Source organism: Equus quagga, chromosome 20, assembly GCF_021613505.1.
Source record: "Equus quagga isolate Etosha38 chromosome 20, UCLA_HA_Equagga_1.0, whole genome shotgun sequence".
Taxonomy (NCBI): domain Eukaryota; kingdom Metazoa; phylum Chordata; class Mammalia; order Perissodactyla; family Equidae; genus Equus; species Equus quagga.
In genome coordinates this window covers 31260420-31287866 of record NC_060286.1, presented here as the reverse complement: position 1 = coordinate 31287866, position 27447 = coordinate 31260420, and the positions used below count along the sequence as shown (strand labels likewise).

At 42.4% G+C, this 27447-nt stretch overlaps 1 protein-coding gene across 5 annotated transcripts in view; it reads left to right on the top strand.

Moving 5' to 3' along the window:
* The window catches only part of FOXN3 (forkhead box N3), a 394524-nt gene extending 367590 nt beyond the window's left edge, over positions 1–26934 (top strand). For all 5 annotated transcript variants that reach the window (XM_046647505.1, XM_046647502.1, XM_046647506.1 and 2 more), the window contains 2 exons: positions 2484–2589; positions 20219–26934. In XM_046647505.1, the coding sequence (XP_046503461.1) occupies positions 2484–2589; positions 20219–20768 (656 nt within the window). In that variant the 3' untranslated portion in view covers positions 20769–26934. The remainder of the gene's footprint in view (positions 1–2483; positions 2590–20218) is intronic.
* The last annotated feature ends 513 nt before the right edge of the window (positions 26935–27447 follow it).

The following is a 27447-nucleotide window of genomic DNA, read 5'->3' as shown; positions in this document are numbered from 1 at the left end:
ATTTAAGTAATTTTATTGGGTAGTCCATTCTGTCAGGTTCACTTGCTGCTGTAGATGAGATCTGTAGTGACTGATATGTTAGGCAGTACTATCAGAATTAAACTGAACCTGGGCTTATCTGACCCTTCTGAGAAGAGTACCATACAGCAAGATATTTGAAAAAGCCATTCCCACAATCCCCAAAACAGATAGATAAGCAAAAAGCCTGTCTTTTCAAGCAACCTGAAGTGCTTGTCTACAGACTCCAGAGTTCTACTGGTTTTACTGGTATATTTCTGTCCTTGGGCATTACTAGTATTTTTCTTCTAGAAATTTTATAATTTTAGTTCTTACATTTAGGTCTATAATCCATTTCTAATTAATTTTCATATATGGCATGAAGTAAGAACCAAGGTTCATTTTTTTCCAAATGGATCTCCAGTTGTTCTGACTCTCCTTTCCCTCGTCGTGTTGTCTTGATAGGTTTGTCAAAAATCAGTTGACCACGTATGTGTGGGTCTATTTTTGAATTCCATTTTGTTCCATTGGTGTATATATCTCTACTTACACCAACGCCACACTGTCTTGTAGCTTTATAGGAAGTCTTGAAATTAGATAGTGTAAATCAAGTAATAGAAATTTTAGACACTCTTCCTTACAGAGAACCCGTCAACTCAGCAAAATAGAATTAGCGGCAATATCGCGTTATAACAGGTTTCATGCTTTTATGATACTTGGTGAGTCTCCTGCCTCAGATGATCTATTATCTGAAATCGGGCTACTGGTAAGGGGTGTGTAGGAGTTCCTGATCTAGTTCAGCCTGCTCTCAGAATTAAATATGGCAAGAGGCTGGGGAGATTCTGGAGCACTGGACTGCCAGTAGTACTGGCTTTAGGTGTTAGTTTCAATTTTGTCTCCCATCCCACCTTTTGTAAAACCTAGAAATGAGGGCCTTACACAAACCTGGAAGAGAAATGGCAAAAATATTAGCAAGAGCTATAGAATGCTCCAGGAAATAGTCTATAACATTATCCTATATTCAAGAGTGGACATTCATCCTGCATGAAAGACCTCACGTTAAAAGTTTGGAATATTCATGTAAACATACTCTTAAAGACCTAAAAATTATAGGCGTAAAAATTATGTCTTGTAAAAGGTATTCATTTTATACAAATAATACTAGCTTTTAAAAGTGAGTCTCCAGAGTGGTTTTCATCTTTGAATGTATAATTTTCTAGAGCCTTTCTGGTATGGTCTTGGCTTGAGAAAGCACAGTTTACCCACCTTGCTTCTGGATGAGACCGGGCCAGGGGCTGCGTGAACACAGCCAGAGCCCCGAGGACTCTTAGGACCATCGTGGTGGAAGGGGTCTTAGAGGACACTGTTCGGAGAGAAAAAAAGACTTTTTGGGAACTTGCACAAAATCACACAAGAAGAACTAAGATTGAAACCCAGCCCTCCATCAGTGCCCTCGCTCCACGCGCACTCCTGGCCTCATGGACACGGGAGGAGTGTTGGTAGTGCTTTAAGACTATCATCTTGAGCCAAATGAAACTGCTGTTTGGAAGGTCAAAATAGATGGAATCTCAAGGATTTTCTGTGGTTCCCTTGTTATGTAAATCCTCAGATGGGTGTCAGGCCACTGTGAGTTTGCACGGAAAATGGAAAGGATGCGATGGTTGCTGGCGAAAAAGTTGGTTTAGGATTGCTCCAGAGATGAGTGTTTTTAGGAGAAGGTGAGATGATGAGAGAACCCTCGGGAGCTTTGCTTGGTGGAAGCTGCAGGGAAGGGGGAGGTCGGGCCCTCTCGAATTCTGAGGCGGGAGCCAGAACCTCCCTGTCGACCCTTCATTCCCACTGTCCCTCAGGAGGGGCCTTCCCTCAGGCCGCAGAGATCCCTGTGAGGATGAACCGTGTTGTGAGCGCTGAGGGGCCAAGCAGCTTGCAGACTCGGCTTTGCTGTTATTTTGGCTGTCTTTTCCCCTTGTTGGATTAAAGACAAATAGAAAGATATTCTCAACTTCTGACCATGACTGGAGAAGCATGAGAAAATGCTTTTCTTTGGTCACCTGCTCTCTGATTGTGTCAACATTCTTGAGATCATGTCAGGGTCTGACTGGAGGTGAAAGCTTATATTTAATAAATAGAAGAAAATAAGATTTGAAGCACACTTTCTAAAACTCAACTTTTTCACGAAGTCATCAATAATTTGGTTGTAAGCTGTTGGTCTGACTTGGCTGACTGACTCTCCTTCTTGAGGCGTGGTATCTTTCTTTCTGTCTTGCTCTCTTGGGATCTCTGTCTCTGTTGCCCTCTGTGTGTGCGTGTGTGCGTGTGTCTGTGTGTATGGGTGTGTTTTTCTCTGCCTCTGCTTGCTCTCTGCCTTTCACGTTCTCTTTCCCTCTGCTCTGTCTTTCTCTCTGGTGTATCCAAAATTTCTGACTCAGAATGGAAATCCTCACAGTTGGATTCATGTGTGGTGTCTTCCCCTTTTGCTTTTCCAGTTCCTCCAGGAGTGATACAAAATGGAGCGCGGGTTCTGAGCCGAGGGCTGTTTCCCGGAGTCCGGCCATTGCCAATCACTCCCATTGGAATGACGGCAGCCGTGAGGTAAGGGAGGCGCTCCCTGGGTGAAGCCTGGCCAAGGAGTGGGAGGGGCGTCGTGTGTCCCGTGGGGCGCCCTCGGGGTGGAGACGACCAGCCTCTAACTAGTGGAGACGGTAAACCTGGCTTGGCTATTCAAAAAGGTTAAAGTATCTCCCAGGGACCCCAACCCAAATGCCAGCTTCTCCTTCTCAGGCCATCAGATTCTCCCGGCTTCTTTGCCAATAAGCAGATGAAGACAAATTAAGTCTTTTTATTCTAAGAAGGTGAGGAAAGGTGAGCAGAAGGAAATGGTGGGCAAGTTGTTCCTTAGATTCTAACTAGGCTAACAGGTCTAGACCCAGCCCTGTCACTTCCCACTCCTGTGACTTTGGGCGGATGTCCGACCTCTCTGGACCTTGGTCCCCTCATCCGTGAAACTCCTCTGCCTCTTGTGAGAGGTTACAGTGAAAATCAAATGTAAAATCGTGTGTGAAAAGTGCTTTGCTAAGTGCTCTATCAATAACAAGTGGCATCATTCTCCTGCTTCTGAGAATCAGGTCAGTTCCCACCTCACCTGAACGCTTCCTCAGGAATTTCTTTCCTCCATCCTTCTCATCTCCACTGCCAGCCCCGGATTAGGGGCCACCACTAGGACCCTCACATGTGCCAGTGTGGAAGCCTCCTCCCATTTTCTGTCTGCCCACCCATCAACCGCCGCCAGACTGAGTTGCTAAAATGTGCCTCCCCCGGTCTGCAGAATCACCTTCCATGCCTCCCACCACATCACCCTGACATCCCCCACTTCTCCTATCTCCTTCCAGCCAAATTTGTTCCCCAGATATGTCCAGTATTTGCTCATCTTATTCACTTTCCTCTGTGTAGATTTCACTCAACTTTCACTCAGAAGGCAGCACATCCTTCAAGACCCATCACAAAAATGATTCCTTCGCGAAACTTTTCTGAATGTGGCCTCTGAGCCAGCATCACGTGAATTTCTTTGAACCCATAAGTCCCATGCTTTGGTTGTGGCCCTTTGATGAGTAACCCTGTTTGGTAAATTTCTCTGTGTGTCCCCCTCTGTCCTTAGTGGTATGCTTGCTGAGGACGGGCTGGGTCTCACTCACTGAGATCACATGTTGCACAGTGCTGGGCCCAGGCTGCTTGCTTAGAAAAGACCTGCACACTCCATCCCTTCACAGCGTTGTCTCCTTGCTGTTTTCCTGCACTTCTGAATCGAGTTCGCACCTGAAGGCCATTTTGCTTTCATAGTGTTCCGTATCCCAAAGGAAACCGTCCCAGAAAGTCCATTTAATTGGGACCTGAGGAGATGCAAGTTCGAGCTCTCTCGTGTGCATCAGCCATCTGCAACTTCTCCACTCGCTTGTGTCTTTTGACTCTTCCTGCAAACTAACTTACTTTTGCTGGGACAGAAGTTGCTGAATCTTCAGGGCAGACTTCAGGTGTCTGAAACCTGATCAGGAGGCAAGTTGGGAGGAATTAGAATAGTACTAGAATTATAAAACCACTTATCATTTCTGTTAACCTGATGTGGTGATACTTTCCAAAAATATATGGGAAGGGTCTTTTTCTTGTACTTCTTTAGTATCTTTTTTCGTTATCCTTAGATCGATAATTCTTAAGTTCATAAAGGGTTAGCCTCTTATCAATGCCTTTGCCTCACATTTTGAGAGAGACATGTTCTGTTTTCCATTCTTTTCTTAAAATGGTTTCTTCCTCACCTCCTAATTTACCTTTTTGGTTGAGCAGACTTTGAGACTGTAGACTATTTCCACATGGAGGGACAATTATTTTCATTGGCAGATTCTAAGTATAGACTTCTGGTTTGTCGTCTCGAGAGTTTTTTCATTGCCTCCAGCATAGCTCTCGCTGTGGCTCCAGCCGTTCCTCGTGGAAGGACACAGAAGAGCCAGGAAGAGGGGTAAGGGGACCCGAGACTGGGTTGGCCTTCAGCAGGAACTGCCTCCTAATTTTATTTATTACCCTCATGGCATAAATTATTATAAACTTCACTGATTAGTACCCTCTAAAGGCATCATCTAAAATACTGAGTTTTTTTTTTTTTTTCCTGGTTAGAAGATAATAAGGCACTACACCAAAACAGTGAAGTTTTCTTTGTGGTTAAAGAGTTGCCTCTCGTTCAATCCGGTGAGCGCCTCCCTTTGGCTCCTTCCACAGTAAAAGACCACGAAACAGGTTTCAGGTCCTGTCAGGAGACAGAAACCACACTAGGTACTCGAATAGAGAGACTTTAATGTAAAGAACTGTTAACCAGGTAGAAAGTTATTAACCAGCTAACTGGAGGGTAAAAAGAGAACTCAGGGTGTCGTGAAGGGAGCAATTGCAGGAAGCAGCTACATCCCCTCAGCTGAGGGAGCAAAGGGAAGAGGTTGGAATGATTGCCCTGCGGAGCTGGAACTCAGGCCTCAGAGGGAAGGGCTGGGGGCTAGGATCCAGACCTCTGCGGAGGTACCACTCAACTGGGGCTGGAGTCTCTGAGCTCAGAGGAGGGGTCTGTGGGAGGAAAGGAACTGAGGGATCTCTGAGGAGGAGCGGGAGCCTTCGTGCTGGTGCCGGTGCCTCTAAGGGAATAGGAACAAGCTGGTTCTCCAGGTGGTGGAAGAACCTCGAACTGGATTCAGCAGCCCGTACTGGAATCAACTGCTGCTGCAAAGACGAAGAGGTGTTGCTGGGGGGATGCAGGAAGGAGCATGGCCCTTCTTCCACCCCCTTCCCAGTCTCTCTGTGACACCCGCTGTTGTCCAAGCCTTACGTGGAGCCAGGTGGGACAGCAGAAATGTGGCTTCCGCAGCCCAGCCTCAGCCCCAGCCCACAAAACACTATAGCAGGGAGGGTTTGGGGCTGAGTGGCATTCATGATGTGCCTTCATAATGGCACACCTTGTTCCATGTCTGTCCACTACAAAAGCGTGCAGAGTCTGAAGGTGACCTTCCTGAGCATCCTTGGAGTTTTGAGCAGAATCATTTGAGTAAAATGTACAACTCTGGCTTGTAGAAACTAGACAAGTTACCATTTGCATAAATAGAGATAAGCAGTAAAGAAAACCATTGTGCATTCACAGTACATTATCCAAATACCAATTCTGCATTTTCCACCTCAGTTTTAAGAGAAGTGAGGGAGAGGAGTGTTGCAAGCTCTGTAAGATCAGGGACCCTTGCTTATAATACCTTTGCCCCCTTTATATCCCAAATGCCTGGCAAATGGTAGGCTCAGAAGATGCTTTTGGAAGGAATGAATATGAACACAGCTACATAGGTAGTTACAGAAACAGTGTCTGTGTAAAACCCATTAAGAAGTGTTTGAGGAAAAAAATCTTGTTTTGCTCTTTCACTTTCATTGTAAGTTAAAATGTTTTTTGATGTGACCATATGTCAGTTGAACCTAAATTCAGCTAAGGTTAAAAGGAAAACAGTCCAGCGGAGAAGAGAACAACAGCTAAGGTTGTGTGCCAGACCACGTGGTGTTGACCAAGGGTTCAACATTTCAACATTTGTTCAACATTCATGGGGGCTGCTGCCCCCATCAGTTCAGCTGGGGCTAGAGGGAGGGCCGGAGAGTCATTAGCACCCGCTAAAGACCAATTTCCTACTCTGCTTTGTGTGACAGATTTTCTGTGTGAGTCTAAGCGACTTCTCCTTAAGTGAAAATATTTGTCTTTCGGGGATTTTTTTTCTTCCGCTGAGTGGCAAAGGCCATGTTTGTTTGTCTTAACTCCAAAACTGTTATTGACATAGATGAAGTGTTACTTTTATTAGCTGATCATTACACAGCTTGTGTTTGCTGGGTTCCTTTGCATATAATTATGATGTGAAATCTCCTTGTAAGAGTATCTGTCAATAGTGTAATTGACTTTACAGTGTTGACTTTTTACTCAATAACCTCAGAGACTGGCCCATTCTTAGACTTTAGGAACCTGCTTATTTTTAAATTTGCCTGGGCGTAGAGTCCTCAGGACACATTATCCTCAAAATAACTGCTCACACATCTTAAGGGCCTATGCCTGTGTGTTCTGCTGGTTTCCCGGTGAAATTCCGTGCAGAGAATACATTGAATGGAACAAACAATTATAGACCTGAAAGAACTGTTCCTGGCCTTCTTGGAAGTAGGAGCCCCAGGTTTCTTAATCATAGCTTTATGGGCTGTCTGCCAGGTAAGGGCCATAGCAATTCTGGATTCAGCCACCTTACTTTCAACTCTTAGGGATCTTTGGGACTCCAAGTGACCCTTCAGGTGTCAGAGAAGAATTAAATGTCCAGGGTTCACCAGAGGATTGAGAAAGAACTGATGGGAGAGGCGTCCTTCATATGGCAACATAGCCCAGAAATTGTGTGCATGAACCTGGGAACCAAGTTTCCTGAAACCATATCCTCTAACTATGTGACCTTGGCAAGTGCACCTGGTCTTCTCATGAGAAAACCAGCACCTGCCTCATGAGTTATTAGGGTTAAGACACAGTTATGTGCCTGGCACATAGGAAGCATTCTACAGGTGTTTGGTAAATAAATAGTTAGAAAAGCAAGCAACCCATTTGTTCATAAACGGGAAAAGGACTTGAATAGACTTTTCTTCAAAGAAGATGTATAAATGGTTATGTATCTCATGAAAAGATGCTCAGTGTCACTAATCATTAGGGAAATGCAAATCAAAACTACAGTGAGGTACCACCTCACACCCAATAGGATGGCTACTATCAGAAAAACAAACTAACAAGTATTGACAAGGATATGGAAAAATTGGAACCCTTGTGCACTATTTGTGGAATATAAAATGATGCAGCTGCTATGGAAAACAGTATGGCAATTACTCAAAAAAGCAAAAATAAAACTACCATATGATCCAGCAATTCTGCTTCTAGGTATATACCCAAAAGAATTGAAAGCAGGATCTCAAAGAGATATTTTTACATCTGTGTTCATAGCAGCAGTTTTCACAATAGCTAAAACATGGAAGCAACCCAAGTGTCCATCAAAAGATGAACAAATGAGCAAAATGTGGTATATACACACATTGGAATATTATTCAGCCTTAAAAAGGAAGGTGATGCTGACACATGCTACAATATGGATGAACCTTGAGGACATTATGTTAAGTGAAATAAACCAGTCACAAAAAACAAATACTATATGATTCCACTTATATAAGGTACTTAGAGTCGTCAAATTCATAGGGACATAAAGTAGAATGGGGGTTGCCAGGGGCTGAGGGGGAGGCGAGAATGGGGAGTTATTGTTTAATGGGTATATGGTTGAGTTTTACAAGATGAAGAGTTCTAGAGATGAATGTGATGATGGTAGCACATTATGAATGTATTTAGTACCACCTAACTGTACACCTAAAAATGGTTAAGATGGTAAGTTTTTTATGTTTGTATATTTTACCACAATTTTAAAAATTGGAAAAAAAATAAAATGAGTAATGTGGAGAGCCATGCGGGTTCATCCAGCCTGCTCCCCACAGAGCTTCCCAGGTCCCCTGTCGGAGCACCTGCAGCCTAGCTGCAAACCCCAGGAGAAGGCTTAGATTGAGCCGCTTATGCCACCTTCAGGACAGTGCACATTTGTGGCAAAAAGCCATTGGTTTTGAGAAGTGATGGCAATAGTCTGGACTACAAGTCTAAACCATGACATGTTATAAAATTATAAGAAAGTTCCATCTAATCACCATCTGTCTATTGTTAGACAGCCAGTTTTTTCAGAAGTGGGTGGCCAGGTCCTTCTTCCTAGTCTATCCGAGTCTGGAAGCTCCGCTGACACCTGTCCAGCATAGGTGACTCTGCTAGTGTTTCAGATACTAATGGCACAGCTTTCAGCATAACAGCAACATGCAACCAACATAGTGTGACAACCAACAGATGGACAGTGTGGTTCCCTGACCAGGAATTGAACCAGGCCACCATGGTGAGAGTGCTGAATCTTAACCACTAGACCACCCGGGCTGGCCACTCACCATCGTAAAGCTGCTTAATTTTACTTGGATCTCTAAGGACCTCAAGTGAGAACTCAATTCCCATGGAACATGAAGCAAATAGGGAATTAATGGTCTTGTTGTAACACAGAACATTAATACTTAAGATCCTGTCAATTAGTCTTCAGGAAAATCCATCTAGCAGCCTAAGATCTGCTCCTGGTCAACTGTCTTTGACTTTCCCCTTGTTTGTAACAAGAGTTTAGGAAGCTGGCAACTTACGGTATTAAGATAGGGTCCACTTATACATCTTGAGGAAAAATTGGCACTGATCTTTTTTTGTATCATGTTTTGCTTTGTTTTTAGAGACCAAGCACCTGTCGGCTTTTGTCTTTTGAAATCATGGTCTTTGAAGGCAGTTCTGAAACCCAGTATTAGATTGTGCTTTGTAGCAGGAGGGAGAGGAGAAAATACTGAAGGAATCAATTAAAGGGAAAAGGGGAAAAAAAATACCAGGAGGACAGAGCATGTGCTTGAGTTCCCACCTGAATCCCTTTCTCAGCTTTTGTCTTGGCTTGTGGCTCTTCTGGTCCAGATCTCGAAACAAGGACCAGTCAACTGACTGTGTGAAATTTGATCAACATTCTAGAGTTGCTTCTCGTATTTCAAATCAATGGCATTGAAATGCCATGTGAAAGTCTTGGTGGCTCTTTTTCCTTTGTATCTAAAAACCTCTGAATTGGTGATTCCAGCCTGTGCCACATGCAAAAGGACTCGTGGAAGAGAGTTTCAGGATCGTTCCTATTTTTGCTCCATGATCTAATGCAGAGGGGGTGTCACATCCATCTCAGTGGTTTAGGGGAACAATTTGCAGCTCACGGGAGAAAATTATGCACCCCTCACACCCTGGAGATGACCTTTGAGGCGGAACTCCTGGAGTTGTTGAACTCTCTGCTTCTCAGGAAGAGCTGACCAGCTGGAGCAGGCATTGTAGGGCCCTGGACCTACTATAATTATATATGCATATAATTACAAGACACTCATGATTCCACCACCCAACTTAAAAATGAAAACATTACTGATAACTTTGTCTTCCCTGAAAGGTAACCACGATTCCAAATTTTTTGTTTGTTTCCCTGCTTTTAAAATTATTTTTGATATCCATAAACAATATATTTAGTTTTGCTTGATTTTGAGTATTTTGTTTTGTTTTGGTTTGGTTTGTTTTTTTGAGGAAGATTATCCCTGAGCTAACATCCATGCCCATCTTCCTCTACTTTTTATATGTGGGATGCCTGCCACAGCATGGCTTGACAAGCGGTGTGTATGTCCGCACCCGGGATCCGAACTGGCGAACCCCTGGCCACCTAAGTGGAACATGTGAACTTAACCCCTGCACCACCAGGCCAGCCTCTGGTTTTGAGTTTTATGTAACTGGAACTATACTATATGTCTTCTCTTCTAACTTGCTTTTTTTTAATTAATTAAACTTTATTAAGTTTATTTGTTTTGCTGCATGTAGTTATAATTGAATCATTTTCTCAGCTGTATAATATTCCACTGTATGGCTGTGCTATAATCTTTTTAAAAAGTTACTTGAATCATTTATAGTTCTTTGCTATTACAAACAATGCTGCTATGGAAATTATTGCACGTGTCTTCAGTTTCATTTAAGATGCATATCCAGGTATGAAGTTATTGGTTGGTAGGGTATGTACATGCTCAACTTTACAAGGTAACATTAAATTGTTTCTTAAAGTGCTTGTATCCATTTATACTCCTACCAGCTGAGTATGATAGTTTCCATTCTTCTCCAGCTTCACAGACATTTGGAATTGTCATACTTTGTAATTTCAGCCAATCTGAATTGGCTGTGATGAATACGTGATATCTCATTGTACTTTAATTTGCATTTCCCTTGTTGCTAAAGATACTGCCATTTTTCATATATTGTATTGGCTGTTTGTGTGTTCTTTGATGGGTTGCCCGTTGAACATTTTGCTCATTTTTTTATTAGGTTCTTTCTCTTTTTCCTATCTTTGTAGAAGTTCTTTGTATATTCTGGATATTAATCCCTTATTGACTATATGTCAATAACTTTTCTAAGTTTGTGGATGGTCATTTCACTCTCCATAATAGTATCTTTTGATGAACAGAAGCTCTTAATTTTAATGCTTATGAATCATTTTTTATGAAATCTGGTGTCTTTTAAAAATCCCTACTCCAAAATTATGTAGTCTTCTATATAAAAGATTTTCAAAGCTTTTCCTTTCACATTTAAGTCTGTGATCCATCTGGAATTAATTATTTGTCTATTGATTTTTTCCAGCAACCTTGCTAAATAAACTGCCTTACTAATTCTAATAATTTATCTTGTGTAAATAATTGTGGGGTTTTTTTCCTTTCTAATTCTTATATCTTTTATTTTTCCTGTCCTGTTGCACAGTTCAGGACCTCTGAGTAAAAGTAATGATGGTAGACATCTTATGTTTTTTCCATTTTAAAAGGAGCTATATTATTGATTCACAACTGATACCGTGTTTTTATAGTTTTTTTAGGGTATATACTTTATCGTAACCCAAAAATTTCTTCTATTCCTAGTTTGCTACATTTTATTGTGAAAGTTTGTTGAATTTCATCAAAAAAATATTTGTCATTTAAGATAATTCTTAATTTTCTTTTATTGTTTTACTGTGGTGAATTACATTATGAATTTCCCAATTTTGAATGAAACCTGCATTTCTGAATATACTTGTTTATGATACATTATATTTTTTACATATTGCTAGATTTGATAAACTAATATTTTATGTATGAATTTTGCGTTTTTGTCCATGCCCCATGTTTGTCTAGTGCTATCTTTATCTAGTTTTAGTGTCAAGATTACATTATTCTCATAAAATGTCTTGAGGTGTATTCACTCTTAAATTCTCTGAAAGAGTTTATGTAAGATTGGAGTTATCTGCTGCTTAATGTTTGACGGAACCTGCTTGCAAAATAGTCTAGGGCTGGTGTTTTCTTTGTGGGATGACTTTTAGCTATTGATATAATTTTTTAATGATTATAGTATGACTTATTTTTTAGTTTTGAATTCATTTTGGTAACTGTAGGAGTTTGTCCATTTCACCTATGTTTTCAAATATATTGGCCTAAAGTTTATTTCATAATGTATCTGTCATCTTTTTAAATATCTTTGACAATTGTGTCCCCTTTTTACTCATTTCATTTTATCATCACTCTTTTTGCTTAATCTTGCCATAGTTTTGTTTTTTTTCTTGTATCTATTCTCTACTTCCTTGATTTCTACTATTTTCTTTATAATTCCCTTTCTCTCTTTGAATTTGTCCTCTTTTTCTTTGTATAGATTGGATACTTTTATTTTAAACCTTTTTCTATAAACATTTGAGGTTATAATTTCCCTCAAACTACCACTTGGTTGCATCCCATAAGTTTTGATACCTTTTATTTTCATTATTAACTGTTCAAGATATTTTCTGATTTCCATTTTTCTTTCTTTGACCCATAGGTATTTTTAGAAGTGTGTTTTTAAATTTTCAAACCTACAAGGAGACGGTTGTTTCTTATTTTCGTTTTTAGTTACCTCTTCAACATTGATTACTAACTACAATGTATTGTGGTCAGAGAATTGATCTGTAAGATACTGCTTCCTTGAAATTTGTGGAGACTTGCTTTGTGATCTGGTGTGTCAGTTTTTATGAATATTCTGTGTGTGCTTCAAAATAATATGCCTTCTCCATTTAGCACATGTTCTGTGTATGTCTGTTAGATCATGTCGTCTACATGCTAACATTTTTGTGTGTGTGAGAAAGGGGAGCTTGATCAATTGAGTACTAAGAATGATTTATTAAAACCTCCCATTACAATGTGGGTTTGACTGTTTCTCCTTGTAGGTCTTTCAGTTTGGGATGCATATATTTTGAGGCTATCTTACTGGAACTTTCTGTGTTTAGAACTGTCAAATCTTCCTAGTGAATTGTATCTTTATGAATGTTTAAAGACTATCTTTAGTAATGATTTTTGCCTTAAAAATTTATCTTACCTGGTTTTAATGTAGGTATGCCACTATGGCATGGAACATTTTCCATCCTTTTACTTTTAACCTTTCTTTGTCTTTATATTTTAGGTTTGTCTCTTGTAAACAACATAGGGCTTTTTTTTTTAATTTTTATTGAGTTAATGATAGGTTACAATCTTGAGAAATTTCAGTTGTACATTATTGTTTGTCAGTCGTGTTGTAGGTTCACCCTTCACCCTTTGTGCCCACCTCCCACCCCGCCTTTCCCCTGGTAGCCACTAATCTGTTCTCTTTGTCTACATTTTTAAATTCCTCATATGAGTGAAGTCATACAGAGATTGTCCTTCTCTATCTGGCTTATTTCACTTAACATAATTCTGTCAAGGTCCGTCCATGTTGTTGCAGATGGGATGATTTTGTTCTGTTTTATGGCTGAGTAGTATTCCATTGTATATATATATACCACATCTTCTTTATCCAATCATCTGTTGATGGGCACTTAGGTTGCTTCCATGTCTTGGCTATTGTAAATAATGCTGCAATAAACATTGGTGTGCATGGGACTTTTGGAATTGCTGACTTCAAGCTCTTTGGATAGATACCCAGTAGTGGGAGAGCTGGGTCGTATGGTAGTTCTATTTTTTATTTTTTGAGGAATCTCCATACTTAAACAGTATAGGGCTTTTTTTTTAATCCGTGTTAATGACTTTTACCTTTTAACGAAGATTTTTAGCCCATTTTTATTGACGTTTAGATTTATTTCTGCCATCTTATTTTGCAATTCTGTCTGTTGCACTTTTTCCAGATTCTTTTTCCTTTCTAGCATTATTTTAGAGATTTTATTTTTCCTTTTTCTCCCAAAGCCCCCAGTACGTAATTGTGTATTTTTAGTTGTGGGTCCTTCTAGTTGTGGCATGTGGGATGCTGCCTCAGCATGGCCTGATGAGCGGCGCCATGTCTGCGCCCAGGATCCAAACCGGCGAAACCCTGGGCCGCTGAAGCCGAGTGCACGAACTTACCCACTTGGCCACGGGCTGGCCCTCTAGCATTATTTTAAATTGATCAAGATTCTCCCACTCCTCCTTCCTTTTTCTTTTCATTTAATGGTTCGGAAGTTACATATTTTGTTTCTCTTCTTTTGGTGTTGATCCTAGAACTTTTAACATGAATATTTTAAAATGTTTCAAGTTAATCAATATCTTTAACCTCCTGATCAATACAAGGCCCGTGGAGTGCTTTAACTCCAGTTCTGTCTCCCAAATGACATGCTGCATTTGTCCTGTACTCTGGTTCTATTCAGTGTCTTTTTTCTTAAAGTCACTAAGTCGCTATTATCATTGTGTTGTTCAGTCAATACCTGATTACGTTTTCTTTGCTTATCATTTCTTGGCACATCTCTGACCTTCTTTTTCGGATCTTTTTTGTTTTTCCTAAAATACCTTCTTAAGAAGTTCCTGTAGTGAGTACCTGCTTTTAGTTAAAGCCCTGACTTTCTGTCTGAAAATGTGTTTTCTTTTGTCCTCACTCTAAGAAAATAGTGTTACAGGATGTCCAAGTCTAGGTTGCCAGTTTTTTCTTTCTCACTTTGAGAATATTGTTCCACTTTCATCTATTTCATCTGTTTTATCTCAATTGGTACTCCTCTTGAGATGATATGTTTTCTTTTTGCTACTTGTAAGTCTCCTTAGTTGTTTTTTTTTTTAATGCTCTACAGTTTGACTATGATGTGTCCAGATCTGAATTCCTTTTTATTTATCCTCCATGGTGTTTGTGGGCTTTCCGAATCTGAAGATTGGTACTTTTCATCAAAACTGGAAAAATTCATGGCCATTTTCTATTCAGCTATTAGATCTCCCCCATTTTCCCTTTTACCCTGGAACTCCAGTTACATTTATATTGGATCTTACTTTTTTCCTTATTGCCCAAAACTTTCTTCCATATTTTCCATCTCTTTGTCTCTCTCTCTGCTGCATTTGTATGTATCTTCAGCTCCATCTTCCAGTCCGCCAATTTTTTTTCTCCTATTCTTTCAGTGGCATTGAGTTTTTTAATTTCAGGGATTTTATTTTTCATCTGTAGAATTCTATTTGGTGCTTTTAAAAATCTGCCTGCTCAGTTTTAATAGTCTGTCCTTTCTAATATTTTTCAATTCCCCCTTTTATTTCTTTACACATACTTTACATTCTCTACCTAATTGTTTCAATATTTGCAGACTTTGCAGTTCAGATTCTGTACTTTTTTTCTGTTGTCCCTTGCTAATGGTGACTTAATTCTTATGCGTTTACTGATATTTTTATTATGAACCTATGTTACTTAAAATCTTCCCTGTGGGGGGGGGGGGGGGGGGATTCTTTGTGGCCTGTGTTTAAAGTACATTCTTCCAGAAAGAGTTTGTATTTTCTGCTGGTAGACACATTGGACATTTTAAATTTAGCTTGAGGACTTTTGGTCCACACAGTAGAGTTCTGGCCTCATACCCACAAGATAAAAACTCTCAGGGGAGGCTTTTCTTGCCTCCCATTCCATCTGGGCTGAGGTGAAGGCTGCCTTTTACCCCCACTGTCTGCCTGTGAGGGGCGCTTGGTTTCCCTAGGTCCCCATGGAGGATGCCTTCACTCAAGAGTCCTAGATTTTTTTTACACAGCATTTTTACATTTCTTCGTTCCTCGTGGCTTGTTAGCTGCGTGTTTGGTGCTTGTAGATTGTGAGCTTCTACTCAGAGATTTGCTTTTAAGACTTCTGCTGGGAGCCTGGGGGCCAGTACACCTGAGGCCGCTTTAACCCCCTTCAAGAGGCCGCAGTAACCATGGAGCTGCCAAAATCCATCTTCTCACCCACCCACCCCCGCTACCACCGTGAGTTTGGGCTCCTGTCCCAGTGCTGGTGTAGGCGTTTGCTCCATGGAAACTCTGGCTTTCTTGATTGCCTACTGATCACAATTCACATTTTGTTCCTTTATTTTTTAATGTTTTTGTCTGTGTATGTGAAGTTCTTTTGATACGTGTGTATCTATGTGGGTCTCTAAGATTCACCTTATTTTCTAGTGAACCCAGCAATATGTTTAAAATATGTTGCTGTCCTTTATCCAGGATCTTTTGTGCGATAGTTGGGAGAATGCGGTCCGGATGTCTTCTCAGCCACGCAGCTAGCAGGGGAAGCCTCGGGTCGCCTCTTCTCTTCCGCATCTTTCTGCCTGTGGTGGGTTCGGGCAGAAGCATGGCACTGGCTCCAGCTCTAGGACTGCCCCTACAGTCCCGCTAATTCCACCTGCTTCTTTTCACGCTTGGCGAAAGATTCGCGTTCTTAAGTAAATCCCTTGGGAGGACAACTTCATCCTAAATGATAGCCTCTAGATTTAAAGCCATTGGTTCCAGAGACAATTCTAGAGCACAGGTGAGGTGGAGGGACACGTGCTGATTATACTATAAAGGGACAAATAGTGAACCAGAAGAGAACATGGCAGAGCGGCCACATCTTCTCAGAAGCTCTACCTTAACTTGTTAGTTACAGGCATTGCTCAATCTTGGCCCGAACTAATGTAATTTCTCATCTTTTATGTTTGATATTTCCCATCTATTTGACGAGAGAATGAATACTAGATTTTTATTTGAATTAATAACACGTGGTTTTGTTGAGGCTTAGTGAAATCGGGTGACTTTAATTTACACTAACGTGATAATTGTGGGTATTGTTACATATAAATTCAGCTAAAACTGAAAAATTGCAGGCATTTCAGATGTATCACGTGTTCATTTTAGTGAATGAGTTTTGAGGAGGTGGTTAGAAATTTGCCTTCCAACGTGCTCCGGATGGCTGGTTTCTGCTTTTAAGCTTTTGGCGCCCTGTAATGACAACCCCTGCCTCAGGAGGTGTTTGACACCAAGTCATTGCAGCTGGCTTGCACCATCATGAACGACATTGCATCAAGTTATTAATAATTGAAGGAGCTTGTCCCTTCCTGCTGAGTCTGTGTGTAATTTATGGATTATGAGCCCATGCTAAAATCTCAGGGAAAGTTAATTTTATCAAGTGAGAGAGAGACATTTATGTTTTAATTCTAATTCTCTGAGGCTACTTCTGTGTACCTGTTTTCATCCAGAAATATTGTCAGTGGGTATATTGGTTTCCTGTCTTCAGCGCAGTAAATGTCCTTCCCAGGGGAGACAAGGAGGCATTTCAAATTCCTGTTTGAACCGTCTTTGAGAACTAGCTGGGCCACCTGGACCAGTCATGGGGTTCTCGGAGTTTCTGTTTATCTGTAAAACGATTGAGCTAGGCGAGTGTTCCAGGGTTTGAGTTATGGAATGACTGTTGGCAAGCAGTGTGATTCACGGCTGGGGAAGTCATCTTCCTTTCTGCTCTCTAATTCCTGCAAGCTCTTTAGGAAGAAAGTCTCAGCTTGGTTCTAGGGCGTGTTAGTACCTCTAAGACTTGCTTATCTTGTTTGGGGTCTCAGGCTCTAAACCTTCCTTCTGGTAACAGTATGGAGCTAAAATGTTACATCATTGCTTTCATTCTAGTGTATTTCTCCTACCCCAAACTTTTCATTTAAAAAATGTTTAAACCTATGGAAAGGAGAAAGGAAAAGCACAATGAGCACCACGTGCCTTTCGCCTAGATTCACTAAGAACTAACTTTTTGCAACACTTGCCTCATTTCTTACTCGTTTGCTCTGTGACTCTCTCCCTATATGTTCCCGGAAGGTGTCACATTCTGCTTAACTGTGATGGTGGAGTAAATCATAAACTCCATGTGATTAAAAAATGAGGATTCAGAACCGAATTGATTTTCTAAAAGCCAAACGTGGCCCAGTTTCCTCGTCCCAGTGTAGTTGGGTTCGCTCTGAAACTGTTGTGTGCGGGTTCAGTAGGCTAATTATTTTGGGTTTTACAGAAACAACGAAGACCAAGAGAACCATTACAAGGCTTTCATTTTCATTTGCTTTAATAACTAGCGATAGCTACGTATACAATTAATTACATTTAGCAAGTTTCGTATTTGGTAATACCTCAAAGTAATCTTTTCCTAGCCACATTTATGCACTCAAGACAAAGCCAAGAAACAGCGCGTCTGCAGAAAACAGATATCGTGGAGGCCATTCCCCAGGCTCGGGCCGTGTTTACGGGCAAGCCCGTGAGGAATTTCACTCTCAGGGCTCTTAGACTCACCTTATGCTGCGTTCCCATAAGCCTCCTGACCCAGAATAGAATGCAAAAACCAGACTGCTCAGGGCGAGCATGTCACAGCAGCAGGAAGCAGTGCAGAGCCATCTGACGGCAAGAGAAGAGACCGAGTCAGAATTCTCAAGCCCACTAGGAACCGTCCTCTCTGCTCTCGCGTCTTTTCATTGTATCATCACACTGCCACGTAAGGTAGATGAGGAGCCTGCTGAAGGTCACTAAAACAATGCTGGGACATGAACAAAAGCCTGTCTGTCTTGAAAGCCAGGGTCTTTCTATAAGGATTGGGGGGAGGTGGTAGAGATCTGGGATCACAGAGTGCAGGGCACAAGCTGGAGCCTGCAAGGACTTCCTTGTGCAAATGCACACGTTGTAATTGTTGGGGTTTAGCATGGTGATCTTGAGGCATCCAGCAAAGGCTGGATTGTGATTACGGTCCTCATGCATTTTGCTGGTGCACGTTACAGTGGGGATTCTCACCACCAGCTTAAATTTAGCAGAGCACCAACAGACCCTGGGACACCAGAAGGAGGGAGACCCCTTGGCTTCGCTCCCTGGCTTCACTCCCTGCTACACCATTTACACCAGCGACTCTCCTCCCCTTTCACTTGCTGTCTGGGCTGCAACCAGGGTCTTGCTGAGCCTCAAGACCCACAGGGGTGCAGGAGAGAAAGGGGAGGGCTCACAGCCCAATCTCATTGGTGGGCCCAATCTCATAGCCTTTCCATTGGTCTGTATCCTCTAGGAATGTCCTGTAAGGCAAGTTGGTGGAGACCCACAGTCATCTTCCCAAACTTCCTGCTCTTTGCCACACCATTCCATCTGCTCCTCTGTATGTCTGTTGTGTGTCTGCTTTGTGCACATATCGGTGACTGGGTCCTGTCTTGTGGAGCCAACACTCCACTGGGAAGCACAGACACTGAAGAAGTCGTCACACAGTTCGTGAAGATGATGGGAAGTGCTCCCTAAGGAGGGGATGTAGGAGTGCCTACAGTGGGGTTGTGTGGAAAGGAAAAGGGTGCTCCTGTTCCCCAGATCTCCTAGAAATCTCCAGTCAGGCAGATGAGCTTAGAGGAAATGGGGCTCGCGCGGAGCAATAGAACATCTCTCCTCGTTCCCAAAACCGTCGGCCCTCACGTCCACGTTCAGATGCCCTGTCTTCCACAGACCTTTCCTTGCCTCCCTGTGTCCCTCCAGCTATAAGTAACTCTTCCCTCCTGCAAGTGTTCATCTCTGATCGCTGCCCCTTCTGAACACCTGCTGTGTGCCAGGCACCGTCAGAATCACAGCTGCCGTCCGGACAGAACTGGTGCCCGACCCAAGGCATGTGTGGCCTAACCAGGGCTGAGCATCAGTCCTTGCTCTTATGCCAGGCGCTGGTCCAGACACCTGCAGGCATTCACTCACATCTTCAGCCCAACAACCCCGTGAAGGGGGTGTGGTTGCTGTTCCCACATAGCTGATGAAGAAGCACAAAGGAGGCCAGTTCGTTGCCCAGACTTAAAGAGCTGATAAAATAATCAGAAGTGTGATGAGTGCTCTTGGGTCGTGATGGGATCATATAGCAGGGAACGTAGTTACAGGGCAAAAAGGGAGAGTCGGTCTGCTGATGTTGCTGAGCACTCAAGCTGAAGAGTCAGACTGATTCTCATCCCAGTTCTGCTGCCAATTAGCTGTATGGCTTTAAGTAAATCACTAAACTTCTCCAGACCTCACTTCCAGCGTCTTTAAGAAAGGATGCTAATATCCGCCTTAAAGAGTTAAATGCAGTCATGTATCACACGGCACCTGGCAGGTGGTAAGTTTAGGAGATGGTAGCTTACTACTTTCTCATCGGTCATCTAACCATAACTTGTTTCTCTGCTTGACTGTAAGCATCTTTGTGAGCATGTGTATCTGATTCCACCTTAGATGCCTCCCCCAGGATCCTCCCTAAGCCCGTGCATTTATATTAGGTGTGAGGTGAATGTTCATCAAATGAATGAATAAGGGAGAGAGTGTGTGAGTGCCACGTGGTGGGTATCTCTTTTTGCTGAACACCGGATTTAGTCTCTGACAAGACTCCTAACGTAGCAGCATTAGAGGAGAGTGGGCTTTTTTCTCTGAAGTACCCAACCAGCATCGCCCAGCGGTGTTTATCTACTCCACAGTGTTAGTGGGTATGTGAAACCAAGCTCAGCTTGATTTTTATGGTTTAGTATAAGAGATTGCGTTTCCACCACTGTCACTTCAGAGTGTTGTTTTGACGTCTCAGCTGCACAAATTGAGTGAAAATGCCATCGATGGGAGATAAGCAGGGAAGACCGGTGTCAGGATTTAGGACCCTGTCTGCAAATCAGAGCCACCTGTTGCCCCACAGTTGGCAAATTTCTGGATTGAACGTCAGAGGATCTGATGTGTGAACGCAGGGGGGCTGCCACGTGTCTCGCCAGGGCGAGTTTAATCCATGTCCTCTCTTTGTCTCCTGCCCCTCCCCACTGTCCTCATCCTGCAGGAACGGCCTCACCAGCTGCCGGATGCGGACTGAGAGCGAGCCATCGTGCGGCTCCCCGGTGGTCAGCGGAGACCCCAAGGAGGATCACAACTATAGCAGTGCCAAATCCTCCACCGCCAGGAGCGCCTCCCCCGCCAGCGACTCAGTTTCTTCCTCCTCCGCCGACGACCACTACGAGTTTGCCCCCAAGGGGAGCCAGGAGGGCAGCGAGGGCAGCGAGGGGAGCTTCCAGAGCCACGAGAGCCACAGCGAGACGGAGGAGGACGACAGGAAACACAGCCCCAAGGAGGCCAAGGATGCGCTGGGGGACAGCGGCTACGCATCCCAGCACAAGAAGCGCCAGCACTTCGCCAAGGCAAGGAAGGTCCCCAGCGACACGCTGCCCCTCAAAAAGAGACGCACGGAGAAGCCCCCCGAGAGTGATGATGAGGAGATGAAAGAGGCCGCCGGGTCGCTCCTGCACTTGGCAGGGATCCGGTCCTGTTTGAATAACATCACCAATCGGACGGCAAAGGGGCAGAAAGAGCAAAAGGAAACCACAAAAAATTAAAAAACAAGTCACCGATTTGTTTTGAACTTATGGCCATTTGGTTTCAGCATGTCAGGAGATTTCTAATGATTTGTGGCAATATCAGCAATTTATTCTTCTTTTTTTTTTGGTTTGATTTTCTTTCTTTTCTTTCCTTTTTTTTTTTTAATTTGCCCCCCTCCTTTGTTTTGGACCCTTAAGAATTTTATTTTTAAAGGAGATTGAAGCCATAGGACTCATACTGACACTCAGCTGTTTTACAAAAGCTTTTCATTATCTGAAGATGTAACCGAAAAAGCCAAAATGACCATTTCTTCCTCCGGCTTGTCAGAAACACGTGGCTGAGTCCGCAGGGATGTCGACGATAATGCCTCGGGATACACACCCAGCACCCAGAAGGCACGTGTGCAAAGTAACCATCCATCAGGCCCAACCCTTAGGTTTAAAAGGTCAGGATGTCCACCCAGTTGGGTTCACTGAGTGAATATGCATAAGGCAATTGGCAAGAAGGGAGAACCCCTTGTCCTCGATAGGAGCCGGCCCAAGGTTGTGGCCCCTGGCATCCAACTGTGCCAGGAAAACCCTTGGCGTTGCCACGCAGCGTGCACAGGGGGGTGGTCTCCAGTCCTCTGTGCTTCTTAACCTGAAGCCTAGGAACATCTTCCAAGGTGGACACTCAACCGTTCATATACACCAGGTGTCAGTGACTAATGAGAAGAAACGGGGTCAATTTTTAGTGATGTTGCTAATCATTGAATTCTGTTCTGTATTAAATTAAGAGAATAATCCACAAGCCATAAGCCTGAAGGTTGGCCCTGCACGTGCGTGCGCGCACACACACACACACGAGAGAGAGAGAGTGAGAGAAAACTGTTACAGAAAACAAGCTATGTCTTCTTCACTGCCCAAATGAAAATCAAGTTCAAGAAATTGCAGTTAGCTGTTAAGGAAGGAAATAATGGTACACATCTTTTTCTGTCTGTCAAAACTATTTGATCCAAGTGAAAACAAAAACAAAATGCTACGGAACCTGCCATTAGTATTGCAGTGTATTTTTAAAAGATTATTAAAGGCACATTGATGGACAAAAAAAATTAAAACATGGCAAAAAAAGAAAAAAAAAATGTCAAACTCCTATACTGCCCTCGACATGGAGTTTGCAGTTAATGTCAGTCAGGATTCATCTTTGCGAAAATCAGTGATTTCCACATTCAGCCAGTGTAGCCAGCAGAAATTTCTGATCCACAATGCATGGATTCCTTTGAAAAAAGAAAAAAAGAGAAAAAAAATCACAAAAACACAAACTTTTTTTTATTCAAAAATAACAAAGTTCTTGTAAGGTAAATAATGTATTTAGCATGAAGCATGAATTATTTTCATATAAATATAGAAACTAGAGAAAAGGCTATGCCTCTAATTTTTAAGCCCTTAGGCTTAGAGATTCTTTTGGTTTTCTTTTTTCTTTTTTTCTTTCTTTAATTTTTTTTTTTTTGGATTTTTTTTCCGATTATTTTGTTTTGGTTTTTTGAAGCAGGTGTTTAAGGTTTAACCTTCTTCAGGGACAAATTCTGACTGTTGGGGAACTTATTCTGCAATATAAAAATATCTTCATGTTCTGGTAGGGCCTGGATGGTGGAGCTCTGTACTGCCTTGTCTGCACTTCAGCCCCCGACCCCCTCTGATTCTCTGTTGAAAGTGTGTCCTTTCTCTCTGTCTGTACATGTTTACCATGACGCAATAATTTGAGGGCAAACAGTAGTGAGTGTGTATGATAGAATCAGGAGAACTCTGGGAGGCTGACTTGAGAAAACCATTACCGTCATTTGGTTCTAGGAAAAAGGCAGTGACTAATTATGCAAATTCACCAGGAGAAGGGGAAACACGCTAATGGGCCTTATTGGATGAGGGTGTGAGTTAGGGTACACATGAAGGAGGAAGTGACACAGGTGTTGGAAGGACCAGCCCCAGACTTTTTCCTGTGATGGCACCTCACAGGAGGAAGGAGGGGCCGGCCATCCCTACCACCTCAGCACATGAACCAACCTGGAAGTGAGCCCACCTAGATTGTGAGAGCTGAATTTAGACAACCGGACGATGTCACGCAGACCAGAAACTCCTGTTATCTTTGCCTAAAATAAATTATTTGGGGAGATCCAAAGAGAAATCTGTAAAAGAATGTGATCTTCCACCCATGGAGGGGAATTTTAAAACACAAACAAAAACACCTGCTCCCTTGGCTCAGGATATGATGCTGAGGGAGAAGGAGGGAGTTGGGGTGAGGTTGATTTTTAGAAGTGGGACAGTTTGGGCCAATGTGAAACCCGTCTGCCAGCACCAAGGCACTGTGAGAACCTCCATCGACCGGGACAGTGGAAATTAACTGGTGCATGTCCCAAGCTTATCTTCCTCTGTGTTGCTGATGAGAGAACTTTAAAAAAAAACCTACACCTGTACAACAGGTGGGATTCATTACCTGAACCTGAATACTTCCAGCCTATCTGTTCAGGGTCTAGATGGGAATAATGTATTTTTGAAGTAGTCTGTTCCCTCCGTCTCCCCAAACATCTGACACCCCAAAAGCCATCCACAGCTGTGGAACCTGAGCTACACTATGCTTAGTGTCAGCTGACCAAGTCGAGAAGGCCCTCACCTCAGTTCCCCACTCTCACCCCACCCCCAAGATGAGCTTCAGACTTCCCTCCTGAAAGGCAGAGGTAAACATTCAGGACCGTTTCTGGCAGGGGACTTCTTCCAGTTAAAACCCCCACAGTGGGCTGTCTCCCCTCATTTCCTTTTTCTAAAGGAGCAAAGGCCTCTTTTAGAAAATAATAAAATGCAATGTGTGTGATTTACTTTTCTGATCTCTTTGAGAAATAGATAAATATCTTATAAAAGTGTGTTCTTAACTCCAGAACCACTCTTTTTGCATAAATACCTCATCGGGCAGCTTTCTAAGTGTTATTTTCCTGAGTCTCCCTCAGCACCTTTTAGGAGCCACTGGGAGTCTCATAGGGGAAACTTTAGTGAGGGTACTTTTTTCTATTTTTCTTCTGTTTTTGGAGGCATACACATTATGCATAACCAAAACAATGGCTCAATTGTGTTTAACTTTGTATCTTGATTGTTGAGAAAAAAAAAAAAGTATCAATGTGTATGTGGCCATTTGTAGTGAATTCATTGCGGAATGAGGCTGTCCATGTCTTTACCAAGCCAAGGGGCTGGAGGTACCCTCTTACTCCCTCCTCCAAGAGCAGTAGAGAATTTAAGCACAAGCCTATTTGTGAAAGAATATTTTGCTCAAGTGTAATTCACTTTAGTCTTGGAATTCCTTCCCAAACGTCAGGTGTTTCTTTTAGCTTCCAAACTAGCCTGTGTATTCATTAGTCTGACGGATCGCCTGAGCACCATTCAAGGGGTGTGGTATTTTTGCTTTCATTTCTCCTGCTAGGAGAAGTGGCATTTCATGTGTCATTCCAATATCTCACATACTCACATGGGGCAGGGGGGAGGGGAAACGGGGAACTATAGCAATATTTAAAGATGCTTTGGAAAACAACCGTGAACACATCAACGCCATAACATCTACCATTACTTGCTGTTGGCCCTTGGACACATTTAAGAGAAAGAGACGGTAGCTCTTTTTTCTTAAATGATAAACACATAGACAGTTATTTTTATGCTACTATAATTGTCTTATCTTTATCTAGTACTGCGTGGAAAGGGTTTGCATCATAGATTTTTCCCAGCCTTATAATATACCATAAGCTCCTACTTCCCTTCCCTCTCTCTAATCAGTATACTTTCAAGAGTTCTTTGGTAAAGCTCTCTCTGAAACGAAAATGAAACAAACCCACATTTAGATGGTGGTATGAGAAAACCATTGCCGTGACAACGGTGGCAGGTTTCAGTCTTGGGGCTGAGTTTTTAAGAAAGAATGTGTCAGAGGCCTTTCCCCAGAACTGATTTTTCTTGTAGAAGCATTTAGGGTGTCTGGCCTTTGCTGGGCATAGCGGTTACCATCACGGGGCATTCCGGAGGAAGCCATTGCACTGAATGGCTTTGTGTCTGACGGACAGCTTCAGGCTGTGGGCTCTCTTAGATCAAAAACCGTGCAGATGGCTTTTGTGCCCAGTTCAGTCTTGGGACACCAGGACTGCTCAGCGCCACGTGCCACCGATCACGTTTCAAATACCCCACACCGCGTGTGTGGGCCCTTAGCTTCTCATTGAAGGGCTCTCAGAGAAGGAATCAGAGTTACGTACAGGTGACCCCCATGGGAGGCTTTCCATATGGGATTGGATTAAATTCAATGTGACTTCTCTTTCCCTTTAAACTTGATTCAGGTTGGGACTCATTTCTTTCTGGTGGATCACAGCTGCCCAGATGTTGCAATTTATTTTTATGTTTCTGTAGAGAAGTATTTTTCTTTCATCTTCAGGATTTTTGCCACCAAAAGAACACATTTGAACTCTGTGTCCCCTCTTGATTGTGACTTACCAGTGTTGACAGTTAAATCCTTAGTGTCGTAGGTCCCAGCCCTCCAATACTATATCAAACACTGTTATGCACATAATGCAGCACTGTGATCTAATTTAAATAATACTTTTTTATTATTTATACTACTATATATAATATACATCAACACTTTTGCTATATAACCTAAGTGATAACCCTCTTTTAGTTACCTGCCAAACTCGGGACTTTGGTTTATATTGCAGTTAACACAGTTACAAACTTGTAATGGTGTCTTTTTCTTTGTAACGGAATGTGTAAATCAAAGTATATACTTTGTGTGGTGTTCCTGTTTCTGGAGTTTCATGAGGATTTACACACGGCATTCAGTGTTCTGTATAGACCCGCCTACCTTTGTGAATCATCTGTTGACCCCTTCTTCCTTTGAGAGAGCACCAGCCGTGGTGGTTCACTCCTTGTTTTTTCTCTCTCCTACTGGTTATCCTTGAATTAAGCACAGACTCATCAGCTCGGTTGCTTTATCATGAATAATGCGTGTGACCTTGCGATTCTTCCACAGTTCAGCAAACAAGTGCTAGCTTCACTGACCAAAAATTAAGGAAGGAAAATATGATTTTTTTAAAACGATCCATCTTTTAACGGCCGAAACCGATGTGTCTATGGTGCTGTATCTTGCTGTCTGTCGTACTTTGAAAATCAGACCTAGGTGAAAGATCACTTCTGGCTTACTGTGATACGTTCACAAGTACCCTTCCTGTTCGTTTTGTTAGTGTTGAAATCAAGACTATTTATTTGGGATATATACAACAGTGTTTTCCGCTGTATTTCATTTGCAAAAGTTGAGAACAGCCTTCCCTACCTTTTGCAAATAATTGATATTCCATATTGGATTCTCAAAGACTTCGATATGGTGAACTTATCAAACCTAGAAATTGTATTTCATCCTTTCATGACTGTGGCCTGAGTTCCTCAACCCCTCCCCCCCTTTTTAGGTGAAACTTAGCACAATTTCAGTTATTTAAACATTAAGCATTTCTTGAGTATGTGTGTTGAGGCCATCAAAGCTCATAGCTGATTCAGTAACCAGTTTCATGCTGTGTCATTCACACTCACTACTTACACTGCCATGGTGAAAATGTGGAGGAAAAAAGTATCCGTGTGTGTCTGGGAAGCATTATACACTTGTACATTTTTTTATACTCTGATTCTGTAACATTTCTGAGTTCTGTTTCTGTTTTACAGAAAAAAAAAAGTGATAAAGCAATCAGAAGATCAAGAGGTTTACTATCGATGCTTGGGGTCATCTGACCTTTGCTGGCCAATATATCTACATGGCCAAATTAATTCACTAGAGTAATAATTTTTCAAAAGCCAATTTTTTTTCTGTATTTTCTGTATGAAACTGCCAATATCATGAATAGAAAGGGAGAACCATAAAGGAGAAAGAAAGTGACGTGCAGTTGCGTTTGTGTTACCTAGAGGAGCAGTGTGGAGGCAGGCGCGATCAGCCCAGCTGTAGGGACCTGATGGTGTTGCTTTGGAGGGATCCATACTTGCATTTTGCATTCTTCATATGTAATCATATTGCCAAAGACAAAACTATTTCATCATTTATTGTAAATAACACTTTCCCCCAGACCTACCATAACGTTTCTGTGATGTATTGTCTTCCAGTTGCAATAAAAATTACTGAGTTGCATCAATTGAAGAAAAATGCCGCATTGTCTTGTGTGCACTGCGTCTCCATATGCAAATACTGAGCAGTAAAATCGTTTCTATTTCTTATCTGCGCTAGGTTGTGTGTTCCGTTTTTTACAGTCTGGTTTTAGGATCTCAGCTGCACTTAGTGTACCCATCCTCTTGCATGCTTCCCTTTTGGTGGAAAGTGACACACTTTTCTGCAAATACACAAGTGCACAGGCAGAGGCTGGGCTCCCGTGTGGATCTCAGGGGAATTCCAGCTCTGGTCTAACAAGCTGTTGGACAGCAAGCCTCCCATCACAGGCCTTGGGGCTTGTGGCTACGACGGACTGTGCCTTTCATTTGAAGTTGACAAACAATAAACCAAAATTGTACTTTAGACTGGAGCCTGCAGCCCTGTCCCAGGTCCTAAGGGTTTCTCATGATGACTTTCCTAACCCTGAGACTTTCATCTTCCAGGATTTCATCCAGCACCACTCATATAGTCACTTGCCACCACACATGCCACCCAAAGGCCAACAAGGAG